The 17,308-nt window shown below is 58.3% G+C and overlaps 8 protein-coding genes across 8 annotated transcripts; 4 read left to right on the top strand and 4 right to left on the bottom strand.

Annotated features, from left to right (window-relative positions):
* Positions 1 to 311: 311 nt before the first annotated feature.
* EX895_005308 (uncharacterized protein) lies at positions 312 to 1,904 on the top strand (the record flags this gene model as incomplete). Its single annotated transcript, XM_029885901.1, has 3 exons — positions 312 to 452; positions 659 to 1,781; positions 1,858 to 1,904. 3 exons carry the CDS (start codon positions 312 to 314, stop codon positions 1,902 to 1,904), a joined length of 1,311 nt encoding a protein of 436 aa, XP_029737753.1.
* Positions 1,905 to 1,979: 75 nt separating this feature from the next.
* EX895_005307 (uncharacterized protein) lies at positions 1,980 to 3,419 on the bottom strand (the record flags this gene model as incomplete). The annotated part of the gene is made up of 1 exon (XM_029885900.1): positions 1,980 to 3,419. One exon carries the CDS (start codon positions 3,417 to 3,419, stop codon positions 1,980 to 1,982), a length of 1,440 nt encoding a protein of 479 aa, XP_029737752.1.
* Positions 3,420 to 3,785: 366 nt separating this feature from the next.
* On the top strand, positions 3,786 to 4,918 carry EX895_005306 (uncharacterized protein; the record flags this gene model as incomplete). The annotated part of the gene is made up of 2 exons (XM_029885899.1): positions 3,786 to 4,797; positions 4,884 to 4,918. 2 exons carry the CDS (start codon positions 3,786 to 3,788, stop codon positions 4,916 to 4,918), a joined length of 1,047 nt encoding a protein of 348 aa, XP_029737751.1.
* Positions 4,919 to 6,407: 1,489 nt separating this feature from the next.
* On the top strand, positions 6,408 to 7,069 carry EX895_005305 (uncharacterized protein; the record flags this gene model as incomplete). Its single annotated transcript, XM_029885898.1, has 2 exons — positions 6,408 to 6,522; positions 6,609 to 7,069. 2 exons carry the CDS (start codon positions 6,408 to 6,410, stop codon positions 7,067 to 7,069), a joined length of 576 nt encoding a protein of 191 aa, XP_029737750.1.
* Positions 7,070 to 7,455: 386 nt separating this feature from the next.
* On the bottom strand, positions 7,456 to 8,904 carry EX895_005304 (uncharacterized protein; the record flags this gene model as incomplete). Its single annotated transcript, XM_029885897.1, has 1 exon — positions 7,456 to 8,904. One exon carries the CDS (start codon positions 8,902 to 8,904, stop codon positions 7,456 to 7,458), a length of 1,449 nt encoding a protein of 482 aa, XP_029737749.1.
* Positions 8,905 to 9,797: 893 nt separating this feature from the next.
* On the bottom strand, positions 9,798 to 11,044 carry EX895_005303 (uncharacterized protein; the record flags this gene model as incomplete). The annotated part of the gene is made up of 2 exons (XM_029885896.1): positions 9,798 to 9,859; positions 9,967 to 11,044. The coding sequence occupies 2 exons, from the start codon at positions 11,042 to 11,044 to the stop codon at positions 9,798 to 9,800; spliced, it is 1,140 nt and encodes a 379-aa protein (XP_029737748.1).
* Positions 11,045 to 11,978: 934 nt separating this feature from the next.
* On the top strand, positions 11,979 to 15,554 carry EX895_005302 (uncharacterized protein; the record flags this gene model as incomplete). The annotated part of the gene is made up of 1 exon (XM_029885895.1): positions 11,979 to 15,554. The coding sequence occupies one exon, from the start codon at positions 11,979 to 11,981 to the stop codon at positions 15,552 to 15,554; it is 3,576 nt and encodes a 1,191-aa protein (XP_029737747.1).
* A 110-nt stretch (positions 15,555 to 15,664) lies between these two features.
* EX895_005301 (uncharacterized protein) lies at positions 15,665 to 17,308 on the bottom strand (the record flags this gene model as incomplete). The annotated part of the gene is made up of 1 exon (XM_029885894.1): positions 15,665 to 17,308. The coding sequence occupies one exon, from the start codon at positions 17,306 to 17,308 to the stop codon at positions 15,665 to 15,667; it is 1,644 nt and encodes a 547-aa protein (XP_029737746.1).

Below are 17,308 nucleotides of genomic sequence, written 5' to 3'. Positions count from 1 at the left end.
AATGCTATGACGGCCAATTGTGCGCTGCTTCTTGCCTTCGAAAAAGTTGAGAATTAATAAACCGTTGATTAATTACACTCGCAGCAGCAGACAGCTTCCCTACGAGCAGGCGCAGAAGACCCTGAAAGAATCAACATCGGCAATAGCTGACGATGCAACAGGCTGTGCGAAAGTGTTGTGGAGGCTGGCTTCTCTTACTTTTCGTTTTCGCCATCCTCCTACCGAGCTCTTTGAACAAGAATCGACGACACAGCGATGCAGCTACTGTCAACGAGGCTATCTGCATGAGAACCCCTCCGCATTCACTCCAGATGATGTCTCATCCTCCCAACTCATGTCACGGTCTTCCTGCCGAACTGTCGCAAGATACCAACGGCACGGGTCATGACGATGAGGGGGCCCTTCGATACAATCCACATCAGCGGAGCGGGCCACCTCACCGCGGCTCAACAGTAAGTGCAAACTTGGCAAGACTGATGAGAGTGATACTTTCTCATGGTCGCGCCTTGTGGCAACAATCACCATGAGCGGCGTCTGTGGTCCAGACATCGGCTGCACATGGAAGGCGAAGTATAATAGCATGCAAGCTATGTTCTCTAGCGAATACGATGTTGATCGTGTCCTTTTCCTTTCCGTCGCTCTTGCGTCGCCGTGCCAGCCAAAGAATGATGCGCAGTCATCGCAAGGATGGACGAGACCCTCTCCTTCCTCTTCAAAACCGCAAAGCAGTGGTTATGTAGATCCCGATGACCCACGGTACGCAAGCAGACGTCAGGATGAATGGCGATATCGCGACCAAGGCAGGCGTAGGTCCAGATCCCCTGTGGCAAAGAGAGAAACTACCTCGCTCCATCAGGCAACACCACAACAAATTGGCGCAGTGGCCTGGAAGGACCTACGAACTCCTGCGCAAGTAGACCAACACGACGGTGCATCCGAAGCGTGCTCCAGCAAGCCCTCCACACCGAAACACTCCACATCTGCAGCGACGAAGCGACTTGCCAATGACATCTCAAGATGGAATCGGAAGCAATCCGAGCTGCAACAATCTACACTCAGCGCAGAACCCGTCTCTACGGCAGATCCGAAAGCGCCAGAATCCAACTCAGTGACAGCCAAGGAACTGTCTGACGCCGATCTCGCCAGCTACGACTACAAGGACCGAGAGCGCATCGCCTGCCTATTGTGCCAACGAAAATTTAAGAGCATCGACACGCTTCACAGGCACGAAGCCGAGTCACAGCTGCACAAGGACAACCTAGCAAGCACCGAGCTGTGTCGGCAAGCTGTGGCCAAGATACTCGAGTCAACGGCTGAGCAGACCACGAATCCTGATGACAGCCGCGTTGGTGTTGCTTCCACTTGCGACGCGGTCCTATCGAGTGTACCCACATATCGAGACCGCGCATCAGAGCGCCGAGCTGTGTTTGGCGCAGACACCCCTTCCAAGCACAACGATACCGATCCTCGCACGAAAGTCTATGACGGCCCTCTTGCCAAAGTCTCTGCGTCGCACGAGATCGAGGCCACGCCGCAGTCTGCTCCTGAAAAGCCGATCGACAGCGACAACATCGGCAGCAAGCTTCTGGCTATGATGGGCTGGTCCTTCGGTCAAGGTCTGGGAGCTCAACGCGAAGGTCGGACAGATATCATCGAGACCAAGATCTACAGGCCTGGTGCCGGTTTAGGTAGCAGCGGGGCAGGCGATACCGCTGAACAACCAGGCAACGGACCTGCGTCGTCGGTCACGTTTGCTGGTTACGTGGACCGCGCCAAAGATCGTGAGTGTTGGAGTGCGGGCAAGAATGACGCGAACGCGGTTGCTGACTGGGCCTGATTCTGTTGTCTCGATTATAGGCGCCCGACAGCGTCTGGCTGAGCAATCACGGCAGGAGCAACACTAGATGATGCTATCGTCAATGAATCACAGACACTGTACCACAACGCTAGTGTCATAATCAAGCGGACCATCTTCGATTCTACAAAGTGACTTGATTCTTGCTATCCCCGACTTGTCCTTTGAGCGCCTCCGCTTGCTGCTGCTGTTCCCTTTCCAGCTCCTGCTGAACCAGCCGTTCCACATCTTCGCCCCAGTCCTCCTCCGCCGGGCCATCACTTTCCAACCGCGCTTCCGTTTGCTTCCACTCGATCCATTCCGACTCGCATCCGCGTCGCAGTGCCAGAACCTTGTCGTACCACAGACGGCCCTTCTTCCCCCACTCGCCCGAAGTCGACGGTCGGAATTCGGCGTACAGGTCGTATCCGCGTGCGTTGAGATATTCGGGTCCGTACTCTGGAGTCTCTGGCGTCTCTGTTTCGCCACTTGCGCCCGTGTCGGCGGCGGCTGGTGCGGTCGGAATCGGGTCCATGAAGCTATCGGCCAACAAGGTCAGTGCACCCATCACGCTCGACAAGGTTTGTGCCATGGACCGACGCATGTAGTTGAACGCCTTGTCCGGCTGTACCACCTCTCCCGCACTGATGCCCCGATACGAACCGTCCTGCATCTGCATAACGGGGATCTTGACGCCCATGAGTTCAAAGTGCGGCTGGTTGGATCCCACAATGTGCACGGCGCGCTCCTTTTCTGCCGCGGGGATGATGCCGAGGCTGATGCCGCGCATTGTACTCGTGTAATTGACGTAGCAATGCGCGAGACTGAGTGCCTCGATACGACTGAAGCTAAGGCGCTCGAGGAGGATGGTGGCCCACGCTGTCATGACGGGGGCACGGTTGACGACGGCGTATCTGCCGCGCAGGAGCGATTGCTCGAGGATCTCGTTGAATGTGTATTCCATCTCGAGTTTCGGTCTCCGCGAAGATCCGGGGCGGTCGTCAGGCGGGGCGATGATGTTACCGTACTCTCGACTAAGCGTTTCGTCGTCATCTGCTATACGGCGGCGCTTGCGGTATGCACCAAAGTCGGGTGCGAGTCCAGCAGAGCCTGACCCGCTTCCTGATGCTGCACCGCTGGACGAAGCAGAAGAGGGGATGTAGCCAGCAGCCTTCTTGCCTTTAAGTGCCAGCACGGTGCGCTTTCGATGCTCTTCAGACTCAACGCCGATATCTTGCAGCATGATGAGCGAAATGTGAGCCAGTGCTGACGGCGTGTTGGCCCGGGCGTTGATCAGCTTGCCTGCCACAGCCATTGCGTCTCGCATGGGAAGCCCGCCTTTGGACGACAGAGTTTTGAGCAAGTCCGGTAGCGGCATCGGTCTTTGGTTGCTATCAAACGAGGATGATACCGCTGTGCTGCCGACCGATGCGACTGGCTTAGTGGGCGACAGTGTGGTGCTGGAACGAACGTGGGCAGCAGGCGAGGAGGATGCTTGTGCTCGAGCTTTGGATAGCAAGGCTGCAGCACGGGCGGCATGGCTCGCTTTGGTTGGCGAACCGCCCGACACCTTCTTTGGCGGCATGGCACTTTCAAGAGCGGGCTGAACGTTTCCGTTATGGTTGTGGTTCAGGGTTGGCGAGCCTCAAGGTGCATGACATGCACAGTATGCACGAGGCTACGTTGTGGAGGCTGAGCAAAAGAGGACAAGCAGCGACGTTGAAATTGGCCGAAAGCCGAGTAATTGAAGGTTGCCGGCGTTTGGCGGGGAACGCGCGTGCTGCAGCAGCGCAACAGCGAACACAGGTTGAAGAAAGCTCACAACGCACGGCCAAATCCAGGAGTCCTCACACAGAGTGAGGAGCAACATGTTTGCCCATCTGCCTTTCTCTCTTTTCTCTTCTCTCTCCTCTCTCATCTCTTGACTATATTCCATCCTTCCATTACAGAGATGGTTCTCGATCGCCAGTCGGACGCAGTGGCCAACTCGGTGCATTCACCCCGCAAGAAACTGCGCATCGGGTTCGTGCACCCTGACCTCGGCATTGGTGGCGCCGAAAAGCTCGTGGTCGATGCAGCCTTGTCGCTGCAACAGCTTGGACACGAGGTGGTCATCTTCACCTCGCACCATGATCCACGTCACTGCTTCGAGCCCACACGCGATGGAACGCTCAAAGTGCAGGTGATGCGCACGTCGATCCCACGATCCTTTCTCGGTTCGTTCCATCTGCCCTGCGCCATCTTGCAGCAGATGAGTCTGGTGTTCCAGCTGATCTTGGCCATCATGCTGTTCAACTATCCTGGGACGCTGCCTCGCTTTGTGGCGAGGCGCGTCACCTCTTCGCCGCCGATCCCTGGATTCGACTTGTTCTTCTTCGACCAGTTGCCGGCGGGAATCCCGTGGCTCAAGATCTTGTTGGCCACGCGAGTGGTGTACTACTGTCATTTCCCGGACAAGGATATCAGCAACTCGATCGCTATGCAAAAAGCACACGCTAGAGGCGAATCGGGTCCATCGGTGTTGCGCAAGCTCTACCGCCTGCCATTCGATCTTTTCGAAGAAGGAACCACCGACTACGCGGACAAGATTCTGGTCAACTCCGAGTTTACCTCGGCACAATTCGTCAAGTCGTTCTTCCGTTTGAGAAGGCAGCCGCGAGTGTGCTACCCTGGTGTTGACTATCAACAGTTCGAGCCGGAAAAGGTGGAGCAGGCGGTTAAGAAGCTCGAAAAGGAGGCGCAGGAAGTGGGCGATCCGATCCGGGGATCCATCGCACGATTCTGCAAGGACGAAAGCAAGACGACGCTTCTTTCGATCAACCGATTCGAGGCGAAAAAGAACGTGGCATTAGCCCTTGAAGCCTTTGCCATCGCACAGAAGGAGCTGGCTGCCACATCGACCAGCAGCGACGACGTGGGTCCGCTGCGGCTGGTTCTGGTGGGAGGCTACGACAAGCGTGTCGGTGACAACGTCGCTACCCTCAAAGAATTGCAGGCGCAGGCGAAGGAACTTGGCCTGTCCTGCGCGACGATGAGCTACCATCGTCAGACGTTCGAGACGCCCACCACGGCGCCTGGACCTGAAGAGCTCGCGAAAGCATCGGTTATCTTGCTGCCGTCTCTACCAATGGCGCTGATCCACACACTGCTGCTCAACCCTACCACGAAGGCGCTGATGTACACACCGACGGACGAGCACTTCGGGATCGTGCCGCTGGAAGCTATGGCGTGTGGTGTGCCCGTGTTGGCGACCAACAGCGGTGGACCAGTGGAAACTGTCGTCGACCTGGCGCTCTCGGCTACAGGCGAACCGACCAACCTCGAGGCGGGTACGGGACTTCTTCGCCACCCCTCTGCCTCCATCTGGGCCGTATCCATCATCGCGCTGCTTCGACTCTCGCCCGAGCATCGCACTCAGATCGCAACTACGGCAAAGAAGCGCGTCGAGGACAAGTTCAGTACGGAAGTGCTCTCGCTCGCGCTGGAGAAGGCGTGTTACGACGCAGTCGAGCTGGGCCGTGTACGTGGAGATGAAGGGTTGTACCAGTGGGGCTCGACGCTGGCCGTGTTCATTGTCATGTCGACGCTGTTCTGGGTCAACGTGTACTACAGCCACGACAAGTGGTTGGCTTTCCAGGCAAGGAAGCTGGCCAAGGAGAAGGAGAGGTGGATGGCCGAGCTCAGGGCGTCTGGTGGATTGAACCCGAATGCGAATCACGTGGCGCAGGCGCCTCCGCCCACACCGCTGTAGACGATGCGCTGCTACACCTAGAGACAAATGGAGAGAGATTTGCTGGCTCTGATCTGCGATGCTGTAAGTGATGGTGGTCCAAACAATTGAGCACCGCCTGCTGTGGCATTGGCTATGTCTTCACGTGGCAACTCTGTGATACGATCAAATGGCTGAGGAGGGGAGCAGCTCTATTCCGAAGTGTCGATCAGCATCTCGGCAGAGCTACTTACTATACACAGGCAGCCGTTGCGTGGTGTATGAGGGGGAACAGCGCGGGCCGCCCATTCTAGAGGGTCTGCGTGAAAGAGCGTCGTTTCCTTGCGCCACTGCTTCTGTGTTTGAATGTGGGCGTAACTCCAAATAAGGAGGATTTTCGCTGCAGCTGGGGGAAAATCATGGGCAAAAGAGAAATAGGTTGTGCAACAGCACAAGAGCAGCAGAAAGAGGCGCTAGCGAAAATTGCGGGGAATTTCTTTCTAAAAACAGTGCTTTTCCGGTTTGGGGCACAGTCGCAGTCGTTCTGCCTTATACTGTAGAGTCAAAGGTCACACGCAAGTATTCGAGTCTATAGGGCAGCAGCAACAGCAACAGCAGCCGCCGCCGCCGCCATCCACTCGTTTGAGGTTTGAGGTCGTCACACCTGGTTCTCGATCGACCATCATCTATACCCATTCTCCTCGTCGAACGTTTACCCTACACTCACCTTCTAGACTGGACTGCGATATCGATCCGGATCAATAGCGTTTTTCGACTCAATTGCCACGCCATTGAAACCCACTTCGAACTCAACTAGCAAACATCTGCATCTCAAGCAACCAACCCAAAGGAAGAACGTCCCCTATGAAGTCTATTTCCGCGTCATCCTGTGCTGCGGCGGCTTTCGCGCTTTCACTCGCAGCCTGTTTGGCACCACAAGTGCACGCACAAACGGCCGGTGTTCCTGGCACCATCAACGGTAAGCCCCGATAAGACCACCTTCTTCTGCAGCATCAACCGCCTGACCCAACTGACACCTTCTCTCCACCTCTTTCTATGCAACAGTGGGTAATGGCCAATCAGTAGCAACCTTCCCGTCCGGTTTGGGCGGCCTGTCCACCGGCTCAGCCATCTCGTTCACACCCGGTGCAGCATCGCCGGGCACCCAGTCGCCTTATTACGTCGCCACCGATGCGGCCCAGTCTTCCACTCTCGCCTCGCTGCTCACACACTACTCGCAAGGAATCACGGCCGCCACGCCGACCACCGGTCCGCCCGCAGGGATCAGCACGGGCGTCCCCGGCGGGTTCACGGGCTCAAATACCGTCTCCGTCCTGGACGGCAGCATCACCACCATCCCGAATGCTGCAACGACCTACAAGGGGCCCAGGTCGAGCAGCTCCAGCTCCAGCTCCAGTGGCTCACCCAACGGCGCGCAGGGCTTGGGGGACGTCAACACGGGGAAGCTGGGTGCGGTTGCGGTCATGGCGCTGGCAGTCGCCGCGGGGGGCGCGTGGCTTCTTTAGCTGGCCCTAGTTACCGCAATACGGAGAACGATTGGTTTTCTTCCATCACACACCTTTGCTTCTTCGTGGATTTGGCACGCTCTCTTGATTTCTCTCCACCGTCTCTTCCTCTCGTGCTCACCAGCACAGAGTCGAGGACGCTTCCGTGTGCCCTTTTTCTTTAATGGATTTTTCTCTGTTGTGATATTGCGCGTGTGGGTGTGGTTGTGGCGGTGGCGCGGAACGTGTCAGTCTGCGGTGAAGACGTGAGCGAGCCAGGCAGTGAGGCGCTCAACTTGTGCGCTGAGGATCACGCACACACAAAGAGGAGGCAGTTCACAACGTCAAAACAACATTCGAATTCGCTTTGAAGCAAGACGCTAATCCCTTGTGCATAATCTACAGAGCTACACACCCTTCTTGTGCTCTCGCTGCGTCTCGGCCCTGACCGCATCCCGATTGGGCCTCTTGACCCTGGCCCACAGCCCGCTATCGCTCCCCAGGATAAAGCGCACCGTCACCATGGGCCAGCTGGTATGCCGCGGAAGGCAGTCGTAAAACTCGGGCGCCAAACGCCTCAGCTGCGGCAAGCGCGTCCAGGGCACGCTGGGGAAATCATGGTGCTCGTTGTGGTACCCGACGTTGTACGCCAGTATGTTGAGGGGCCCGTAGTAGGACCAAGTCTCCTGCTGGATGCCGCCAAACATGTAGTGTTCTGCGATAAAGTGGGCCGCGCACGGATGCAGCGAGCCAGCAAAGAAGCTGGACTGGAGCAGGTAGATGAGTGCGACCCAGCCGAAGCAGCGCACGAGGAGCGTGTCGAAGGCGAGGATGAAGGCGATGTTCAGCGCATGCCACACGGTCGGCCGTTGTGCGCGCACAAAGCCGGGTCGCAGCGCATAGAAGAAGATCTGGAACGTCGCAAAAAACGCTTTCCCCAGCACGTTGCGCAGTACGACGCTCTCGAACTTGGTCGGCAGGTCCGTGTCCGTCCCCTCCTCGCCCAAATACTTGTGGTGCTCCAAGTGGTACGGCTTGAACGCCATTGCGTAGGGGACGCCGATGGCGGCATTGACGAAGATGGCCCAGAGTCGGTTGGCGCGCAGGCCGCGGAAGGCAAGGTTGTGCGTGATTTCGTGGATGGCGAGGAACGTGTTCTGGTTCGCGGTGCCTCCGACGGCGTAAGCGATCAGCAGGAACCTCCACGAGAGCGGGTGCAGCGAGGTGCATTTCGATAGGTAGATGGCCGTGGAAAGCTGGAGGGCGAGCACACCGAACGAGACGTATTTTGTGAGTGGCTCGTAGCCCATTAGCCGCTTGACTTCAGGGTGCGCCTTGAGAATGGCCATGCGACGCGAACGGTGTGGCTCCTCGGTGTGCATCCAGAGAAAGTCGTTGACCGGCTGCTCATCAACAGGCGCAATGGCAGGCAGCCAGGCTTTGCCGTCGACCGCACTGGCGTTTCTTCCACCATTGTCTCCACCAAGAATCGACGCGGGATCACCACTCTTGAGCACTTGCGAGAGCGGTACGTCGTTGAGATCGTCCTGCTCTGCAGCAGCTTTGGATTCCTTCGACTGGCCAAGATCGACGCCGCTGTCGTTGTCCTCGGAAGTGAACGAGGTAGAAGAATCGCCTGGAGACGAGGAGCGCGAGTTGCGCGTCGATGATGACGAGGACGACTTCGACGAAAAGGCTGTGACTTGGGAGCGCAGAGATGGCCGAGACAGGCTCGGTTGTATGGTGCTGGAAGAACAAGGCGGCGAGGTAGACTCGGCACCACCGTACAGAGACCAGTCGACGTGGACGGTCGAGTTCATGACGCGACCAGCGCGCGAAATGTATTCGGAAAGCATCGTAGAGTGTCGGTGGAAGCTACAGTGCCTCCTTCCCGTTAGTGCTTGTTTGTGGCGGATCTTGCCAGTGTATGGGATAAGTCGACGATCCTGCCACTCGAACACGCTGACGAGGTACTCGCAACGAGTGAATAAGGAGACAAGAAGGGTGAGAAGGAAGAGATCCTGCGGGGTCAGAAGGGAATGTCGACGACGAGAAGACAAGGTGACAAGACATCGACGCCGTCGAAGAAAGGTTTCGCCACGTTCCGAGTGGGGAATACCAACGACGGCACAGGCAGCCAGCCAGCCAGCCACGCTGTCCTTGCTGGCCCCCTTTGTTTTCCGTTTATGCACGGACGGCCAGGCAGTGCAGCAGGCGACTGACCCTTTTTTGGCGAAATTCTGCCAGTTTTGAGACAATCACCACCACAGGCGCCAGAAGAAGCAGAGAAAACTTTAATTTTTAAACCCAAGAAGAAAACCCTGGCTGCACCAAGGCTGCGCGTTTCGCCGCCGCGTCTCTCGGCTTCAGAGAGAGCAAGCCTTGTGCTGCGAATCTGTTCGCAGAGGCAGCACGAACCACAGTCGTCAAGTCCAGTTTACAGAGCGTAAAGTCAGCTCAGCGACCGCGACGTTTTGCGAAAAGAGAACAGCGATCCGGAAGAGAGGGTGCCGGGTTTCATCTCACCGCCCTGAGACGCCTTCGATTCGAAGTATGTATATATAATAGAATATAACACGGAGAAAGCCAGCCGGGAAAACCCCTAGTTCAAATAGACACCGCGGTCTAACACAAATACGATCATGGCCCCGAAGTCGTACCGCCTGCTCTCGTCTTCTCAGCTTTAGGTTGATGTCCAGTCGTCTATGTATCTGCGGTCTCTTGGTCGACAAGAGATGCAACCGCTCCATTACAGTTCTTCTGGTAGATCTGGTAGCCAGAATGCCACCTCGGCGCCAGCACTCATGAACTCTGTTGGAAGGAGGCGAAGAAAAAGGGGTCTCGAGTCAGTAATGCAACATCTTCTGCCACGACCTTCGTGCCGCTGCTGCTGCTGCTGCTGCCGGATCACCACTTACGCGCATATCGTGGGTTGAACGCCAGAACGCGGCTAGCACCATCATGGCCTGCCTGCTTGTAACGCGGTTTCAAGTTCCTGAACTCGTTGCGACTGGCTTCCTCCAGGTCAACGAACCACGACACCACCGAGCCGTCAGCCGAGCCAGACAGCACCCACTTGCCATCGGCGGTCCAGCACACTTCCTGACCACTGATACCTGCCTCGGCAACCATACCTATCGATGTGCCCGAAGCCTTTTCGAGTCCTTCGTGTCCTATCAACCTCGCCACCACGGGTCCGCCCTGTTCGAAAGTGTCGATGACGTAGTGTACGTCGCCCGATGTGCCCAACAGCAGATACTGGCTGTCGGGAGTGAAGGTGAGCGAGGTGATGATGGGGATGCGAGGAGGCATGGATACTCTGGAAAGCGCCGCCGAGTCGTCGAGGTCCACTCTGAGGAAGGGCATCTGGTCAAACTTGCGCACGTCGTACAGCAGCACGGCGGATCGCTCGTTGATTGCCACGGCAAACACCCTGCCCGTTGGATCGTACGCTACCACAGGGTGTCCCTGCAGATGCATGTGGCCCATGGCCTTGGGCGTCCTCACGTCCCACAGCCGTACCGCTTCGTCCACGCTGCCCGACAAGAAGGTATCGTCCTGCGGACTCTTCTGCAGTGTCACCACCTTGTTCTCGTGCCCCTCAAAATAGCGGATGAACTTGCCGAGCTTCACATCCATGTATCGGATCGCATTGTTCTCCTTGGTGGATGCAAACATGACCGACTCGGCATCGTGCGTGGATTTCGCCAGGTGGACGCCGTATTTGAGCGACGGGATCTTCTGCTTGTGCAGGCCGTACTTGGCATCGTAGATATGCATATTGCCGTCCTCGCCCGAGGTAATGCATTGGAACCCGTGGTTGTCGAACGAAGCCGAGGTGACCGACGTGCCCTTGGTGACATGCTGTGTAAACACCTTGGCTGGCTTGAATGCAGAGATGAGCTGCGGTGTGATGGGCAGTTTCTTGCCGTCGGCTCCCAAAGATGAGGTAGAGGGGCCAGCCGTGGCGGCGGACGTTGATGTTGAGGGTGCCATGATGTGCTGCGACGATGAGGATGCCGTCGGTGCTATTGATGCAGCCATGATGTTGACATGCAACAAGCGAGAGTGGAAGGAGGGGCGGAATCTTGAAAGCCTTTCCGTCCCGTCGAGGAAAGTGAGGCAAAAGGGTCCTGGGTTGCTGCTCTTAGCGCGCGTTGAGCCGCATCGCGTTCTTCTGAGACATGTTAAATCCAAGCAATGGCAATCGATGCGCGAATTCGGCGATACAAAAGGCCGAAGCGGAGCTCAAGCAGGCACTGCGCCATACAGGTGCAGCAGCAGCAGCGGCGGCGTCCATTTCAAGGCACGAAACGGCTTGTCTATGCTGGTGACCAATACAGCCGCAAAATGTAACGAGAGCAGCAGCAGCAGCAGCTGCAGGCAGAGGCTTGGTGCGAAAGGATCTGGAAGAAAGGCTGCTTCTGTTTGCAAGAAAATGCCGTTCCGGCTATGCGTGGCTTTGGCTGAGTCGTCGAATGGCGCGCCTCTCTCTCTCTCTTTGCTGCTGCTTCTCGTTGACAGTGTGGATGCAACGGCGGACAATTTGAATCCGAGACGGTTGTCTGGACCCTATTTTTCTCCGCCTTTTTTCGGCACTCGCGCATTCTTCCTTCCATTGTCGACTGTCGTCTCTCTTCATCAAACCTTTCTCCTCCCCTCTTGCACCGTCCTCTCCCACCTCCTGTTCCCGCTGCTTTCTCCTGCCGCTGTGGAACCGACTCATTTCCATCGATTGCGTTGACAGGACGGGCGTCTCAGTTTCTTTGCCGCTCTCATCGCCACTCCAGGCAAGACACCTGACAGGCCACGCAAAGACGTAGCACAAGCAGAGTTCCGATTCTCAGTTTGGCACTGCCTCACTTTAAGGTCTGAGTAAGGCTGCAAGACTGCTCCATCAGAGGCAGCACACCTCCAGGACTTGCCGGAAATGGTCTCCCCCAAGCCCGAAATGTACCACGACGCGCTCTACCACCTCGCCGCAGCAGCAGAGTCGTCTCCATCTCCTCAACCTGGTCACTACCCTGACCCTCAACACTACCCTCCCTATGCACATGCGCAGCACCACCATCCGCCAGGCCGCCACTACCAAACTATACCCCCAGCTCACCGTGCGTCGCTTCCGCAGGACCAGTACAGATATGCAGACCATGGCTACTCTCCGGCATCTGCAACCGCCTCATCTGCGTCTTCCTCAGTACCCAACAATTCCGACGCATCTGCTTCTCGATTGCCGCCGCCCCCGGGCCCATCTGCGCACTACGATCACCGTCCGTCCATGAGGTCCGTCCCGTCTCACTCTTCCGAACAGACTGAGGATGCTGGCCATGCTAGATCTCGTCCATCCGATGCTGCGGTGACGGGCAGTAACACAGCTCCTGCCTCTGGCGCCTCTTCTGCTGCTGCTGCTTCTGCGGCGGCGGCGGCGGCTGCCGAAAAGAAGATCTCATGCATGGAATGCCGCCTTTCCAAAGTCAAATGCTCCGGTGGTGATCTCTGCACACGTTGCAAGCGTCTGGGCAAGGAATGCTACTACAAGAGCCACAAGCGAGGTCGCAAATCGGACAGCTCCAAGATCCAGAAGCTCGAACGCACCGTCGACTCGCTCAGTCGCGCCCTCGAGCAATTTTCCAAGAACAAGGCCGCTGGAAGTCCTGGCAGCTCGCATCCGCGTTCCAGATCCGTCGTGGTAGACGCAAAGCGCAGCGCTCGAATCGACGACGACCCAGACATTTCGTCACCGGACAGTTCTTGGAAGCACACAGAGGCGGCATCTCGACCACCGCCGACCGCTGCTCCCTCGTCCTCCGCTATGTCGCCTCCAACACAGTCGCCTCGCGCCGCCGGTTCTGCAGCGTATCGCGAACCCGCAAATCCTCTACCTCGACGTCCCTCGGAGCTCTATCGCCAGCGCTCTACGTCGTCATCGTGGCAGACGCCTCACAGCATCACTTCAGCTACTCCGACATCCGATGACCCGGACGAGCCAGAGAACTTGGGTCTTCCGACGCTCTCGAATCCACTCAAACTGCTGGCACACGCCAGCGACTCGGCGCGCGATCGGGATTCTGGCCTCGAACCTTCCGACCATTCGTCCATCGCTGCTGAAGGCAAGCATTCCGGCAGCAAGGCCAGATCCGCGTCCGACGACGAGGCGCGACGTGACGCTCGCACCAGCGCAAACGCCAACGACGCCGTCAACTCGTCCAACGCCCAAAATCTACCTTCCTCGGGCGGCGCGGTGCAGCACAACAATGGTCGAGCCAGTCTCTTTGGCGAATACTCTGGCTTGACCAAGACCAACACGGTGTCGCGCTTTGGTCCTGGTCGCGGCAAGGCTTTCTTTGACGTCGGTCTGTTTACGACCAAGCTCGACAACTTGCCGCAGTTCGACCCGATCGACCGGGGCTATCTCACGCTCGCCGAGGCAGAGTCCCTCTATGCGGTGTTCCTCGACCACATCAACCCGACCATTACGCTGCTCGACCCGCATCTGCACACGTTCGACTACGTGAGGTCGTGCTCGTCGCTGCTGCTCAGCTGCACGTGCTGGATCGCGGCCAAGTACAAGGTTGAGGCGAGTCAAATTGCGGCGGATCTCGAGATGCATATTAGGTCCAACTTGCTGCCGACCATCTTGATGGAAGGCTTCAGGAATGCCGAGATCCCGCAGGCGCTTATCATTCTTGCCGCGTACCATCCGCAGATGAACACGCTGTCCGAGGACAAGGCGTGGGCTTATGTTGGGTTCGCCATTCGCATCGCATCCGAGCTGGATATGAACAGCCGTATCACTGTGCGACCTGCGAATCGGCAGGATGACGCAGGGTTGGCGCGGAGGCTGCGCAATCGGGAGAGGACATGGCTCAATCTGTGGCTGTTCGAGACAAGCATGAGCCAGCATATGGGGCGCAGACCGACGCTGGCCAACGATCCCGTGGTGATGGGATGTGCGCATTGGCATCTGGACAAGTTTGCCTTGACGCAGGACAAGGCGGTGGTCGCTGTGGTGCAGCTGCGCCTGCTCATGAAGCGAAATACGGAGCTGTTTGAGAACTTCGTCGATGCCTCAAGCTCGTATTTGCCCGCAGAGCGGACGGCGAAGCAGGTCGAGCTGTTTAGGCGTACGTGCGCGGCGGATCTCGATACGTGGTTGGCGACGTGGACGGGGCCGTCGCACCAGCAGTCGACGCAGAATGATGCCGCGACTGCGTCTGATGCTGTGGGCGACAACAGCGGCAGCAAGCCGAAGCTCGGCGCAACGGGCAATGCCGATCTGCCACCGACACTGTCGCGCATCAACCGGCTCAAGCTGTACTACTGGTACGCGCGGCTCGTCCTGGGCACGATCGCGCTCAAGAGCACACATCTCGGGATTGAGGTGCTCCGCCCCATCTACCGCGACGCTTACGCATGCTGCATGGCCTACCTGGGCCTGTTTGTGGCAACCATGGTGCCGAATGGATTGTTCTGGGGCCACAACTCGGCGGTGGTCACACCGGCCTACTGTGCGATCTTTGCGCTCAAGATCGTCGGGCTCATCTCGACTTCCGGTGCCGGGCACAAGGCGAAGGAGGAGGATCTGGGGATTGATGTGGATGCAGAGTATACGTTTGAGATGGTGGAGAAGGTGGCGAGGGCGTGCGAGGACGCGGGGAATGCGACGCCGCACAGGAGGGCTGCGGCGGGGAGCTATGCGTTCTTTTTGTTCACCGTGCTGGCTAAGGCGAGGGGGGTGTGGAATGCCAAGTTGGCCCGGCGGGGAGAGGTGGAGGGCGGTGTGGGGAAGGTGGATAAGGGGAGGAAGCGGGAGAGGGAGGGCGATGGGGAGGTGGGACCAGGGAGGCAGGGCAAGAGTGCGAGGAACGGGAGAGTCAAGGATGGGGTGCGCGGGGATAGGAATGGGGTCCCGAGCGCGGGTGATGGTGCGGGGAACGGCGGCCGAGGTGTCGGGCAGGCAGGTGCGGGAGGGGAGCAGGCCGACGAAGGCGTGTCGTCTGCCGGTCCTTCTGCTGAAGGCGACGAATTGGCGGCTCAAGGCAACGTGGCCAACGCCGACTCAGAACAGTACTTCCTCCGCCAGCTGATGCAGTTCCAAGCCGGACCCTCGGGCGTCCAAACAGCCATTGTACACGATGCATCGCAGCAACAGCCGCTGCCGCTGTCCCAACAGCAGTACAGTTTTGCTCCGCACCTCCTCGCGACATCCTCGAACCCAGGCCCCGTGCTGGACAATATGTCGACGCTCGCCGCGTCCAACGCTGCGTCTGCTGCGTTTGCCGGTAGCGTGGGAGGCGTGGGTGGCGTGGGAGCAAATGGCGGGTTGGGAGGTGTGGAGGGTGTAGCAGCAGGCGATGCGGGTGTGGGTGCCGGCGTCGCGGGGGTCGATATCGATTGGGACTTTGGCATGCTGGACGGCTTCCTCGGCGAGTCGCTGTTTAGCGATATGAGTTTTGTCTCGGCTTCCGCGACGCCGGCAAACATGAATGCCATGAATGCCGGCTGAGGGGGTGGCGCGCCGACGAGGGGTTGTGCGATGAAATTGCATATGAATGGCAGCTGAACCCCCTAAGTGTTGGTGTACAAATGTTGGAGCCTGACTCTGAAAAGTGTGTCCTACCAAATAAACCGAAAGACGCCCATGATGAGATTCGCGACCAGCCCGAACAAGATCGAGATCTGCATCGTGCTGCCGAGCACGCTCTCCCTCGTCATGGCGGACCTTTCGTTCTCCCACTGCTGCTCGTCGTCCTCGTCGTCTTCCGCCTCCCTCGGCTCGCCCCCACGCGGCAGGGACGAAGGATGCGGCTTGTCGCGGAACCAGAACAGCGGCACGAGCGGGGGGAGGAAGAACCCGACCATCAAGCCCTGCATCACGGTGCTGTACGCTCGGCTCGCGCCGCCCGGTGCGTCGCCAAAGTCTCCTCCGCCAGCGACCGGGTCGTGCGCCGCCGCCGCGGCGCCGCCGGCAGTGGGGTTGGGGGAAGAGAAGGTGTCCATCCACGACTCTTCCATGGCGAGCAGGTGCTGTGCGTGTTCCCGCGCTTGGATGAGGTCGTAGGTGGTCGCGAGCGGGTGCGAGGTGCGGAACTGTGTGCGGATGGTGGAGATTTCTTCCGGGGTAAGTCCGGCATCGAGCAAGCGGTTGAAGCCGCGATTGCGGTCGTCTTCGTCTTCGGCGGTGAGGCTGCTGGTAGAGGAGGAGTCGAGTGGAGGAGCACCGGTGGCGCCGTGCACGTCGGTCGGGTCCGCGGAGTGCGTGGTGCCGTGTGGAGAAGTGGGCGAGGGTTGTGTGATGCGCTCGCCTACTGAGCATTGGATGTAGACGGTGGGTGCAGTGCGGATGGCGACACGGACAAGCTCCGAGTAGCACGCTGGTTCGCGCTTCTTGCCTTTGCCTCCTGTGTGTCTGGCGTTGAGTGTGCTGCAAGAATCGCCGCCACTGGTTGCATCTGTAGCAGGCTCCTCTGCTTGAGCAGATAGCCAGTCCACCAGCTCTCGAACGCTCATCTCTCTCTTCTCTACCGCATCGCGCTGCACCGTTCCGTCCTCCTCATCCGCTGCTCCGCTTCGTCGCCCTTGCTCCTGCTCCTCGCTGTCCTCGTCACTCTCCTCCCCTTCCCCTGCTTTCTGACCATCGGCATCGAGCGCAAGCTGCCGAAACGTCTGCCGACTTTGCACCCTTGTTCTTGCGTCCAACTCCTCCAAGTACCCAACAAGTCTCACCCCATCCATCAGTATCCTCCCCGCATGGATCAATCGCAACCGCCTCGACTGTACTCCTTGTCGGTGCCGTTCCATCTTCGCCTTGAGCGACCGAACGCTCTCGTCGCCCATCAGCCCATCAGCATTCAAGACGTCGAAGACCTCGTGGACCAAGTTTCGAGCACCCTCAGCTTTCGAGCCGTCGAGCGGCTGTGCTGATGCTGCTACTAGCGGTGGTTGGGGTGGTTGGGGTGGTGGTGGTGATGGAGCGGGGGAAGTGTCGGGGTGCTGTTCGGCCTCAAAGTCAAAGATGAGCCCGCCAGCCTGCTGCTGCGGTTGCTGCTGCTCTCCGGTGCTGTTTGATGTCGAGTGAGAAAGAGCGCGTAGTGAGGTGACCGAATGCAGACGTAGATGTAAATCGCGTACACCAGGTTCGGTGAATCGGATCGTGATAGGTCGTACGCGTATGCTAGTATGGAGACTCGGGGTCGATGGGCCTTCGCCCAGATCGAGACGCAATGCGTCGTCGTCGTTGTAGCTCTGGGCATGTATCAT

Source organism: Sporisorium graminicola, chromosome SGRAM_6, assembly GCF_005498985.1.
Source record: "Sporisorium graminicola strain CBS 10092 chromosome SGRAM_6, whole genome shotgun sequence".
Taxonomy (NCBI): Eukaryota; Fungi; Basidiomycota; class Ustilaginomycetes; order Ustilaginales; family Ustilaginaceae; genus Sporisorium; species Sporisorium graminicola.
The sequence above is the reverse complement of the archived record's forward strand: the minus strand, read 5'-3'. Positions and strand labels throughout refer to the sequence as shown.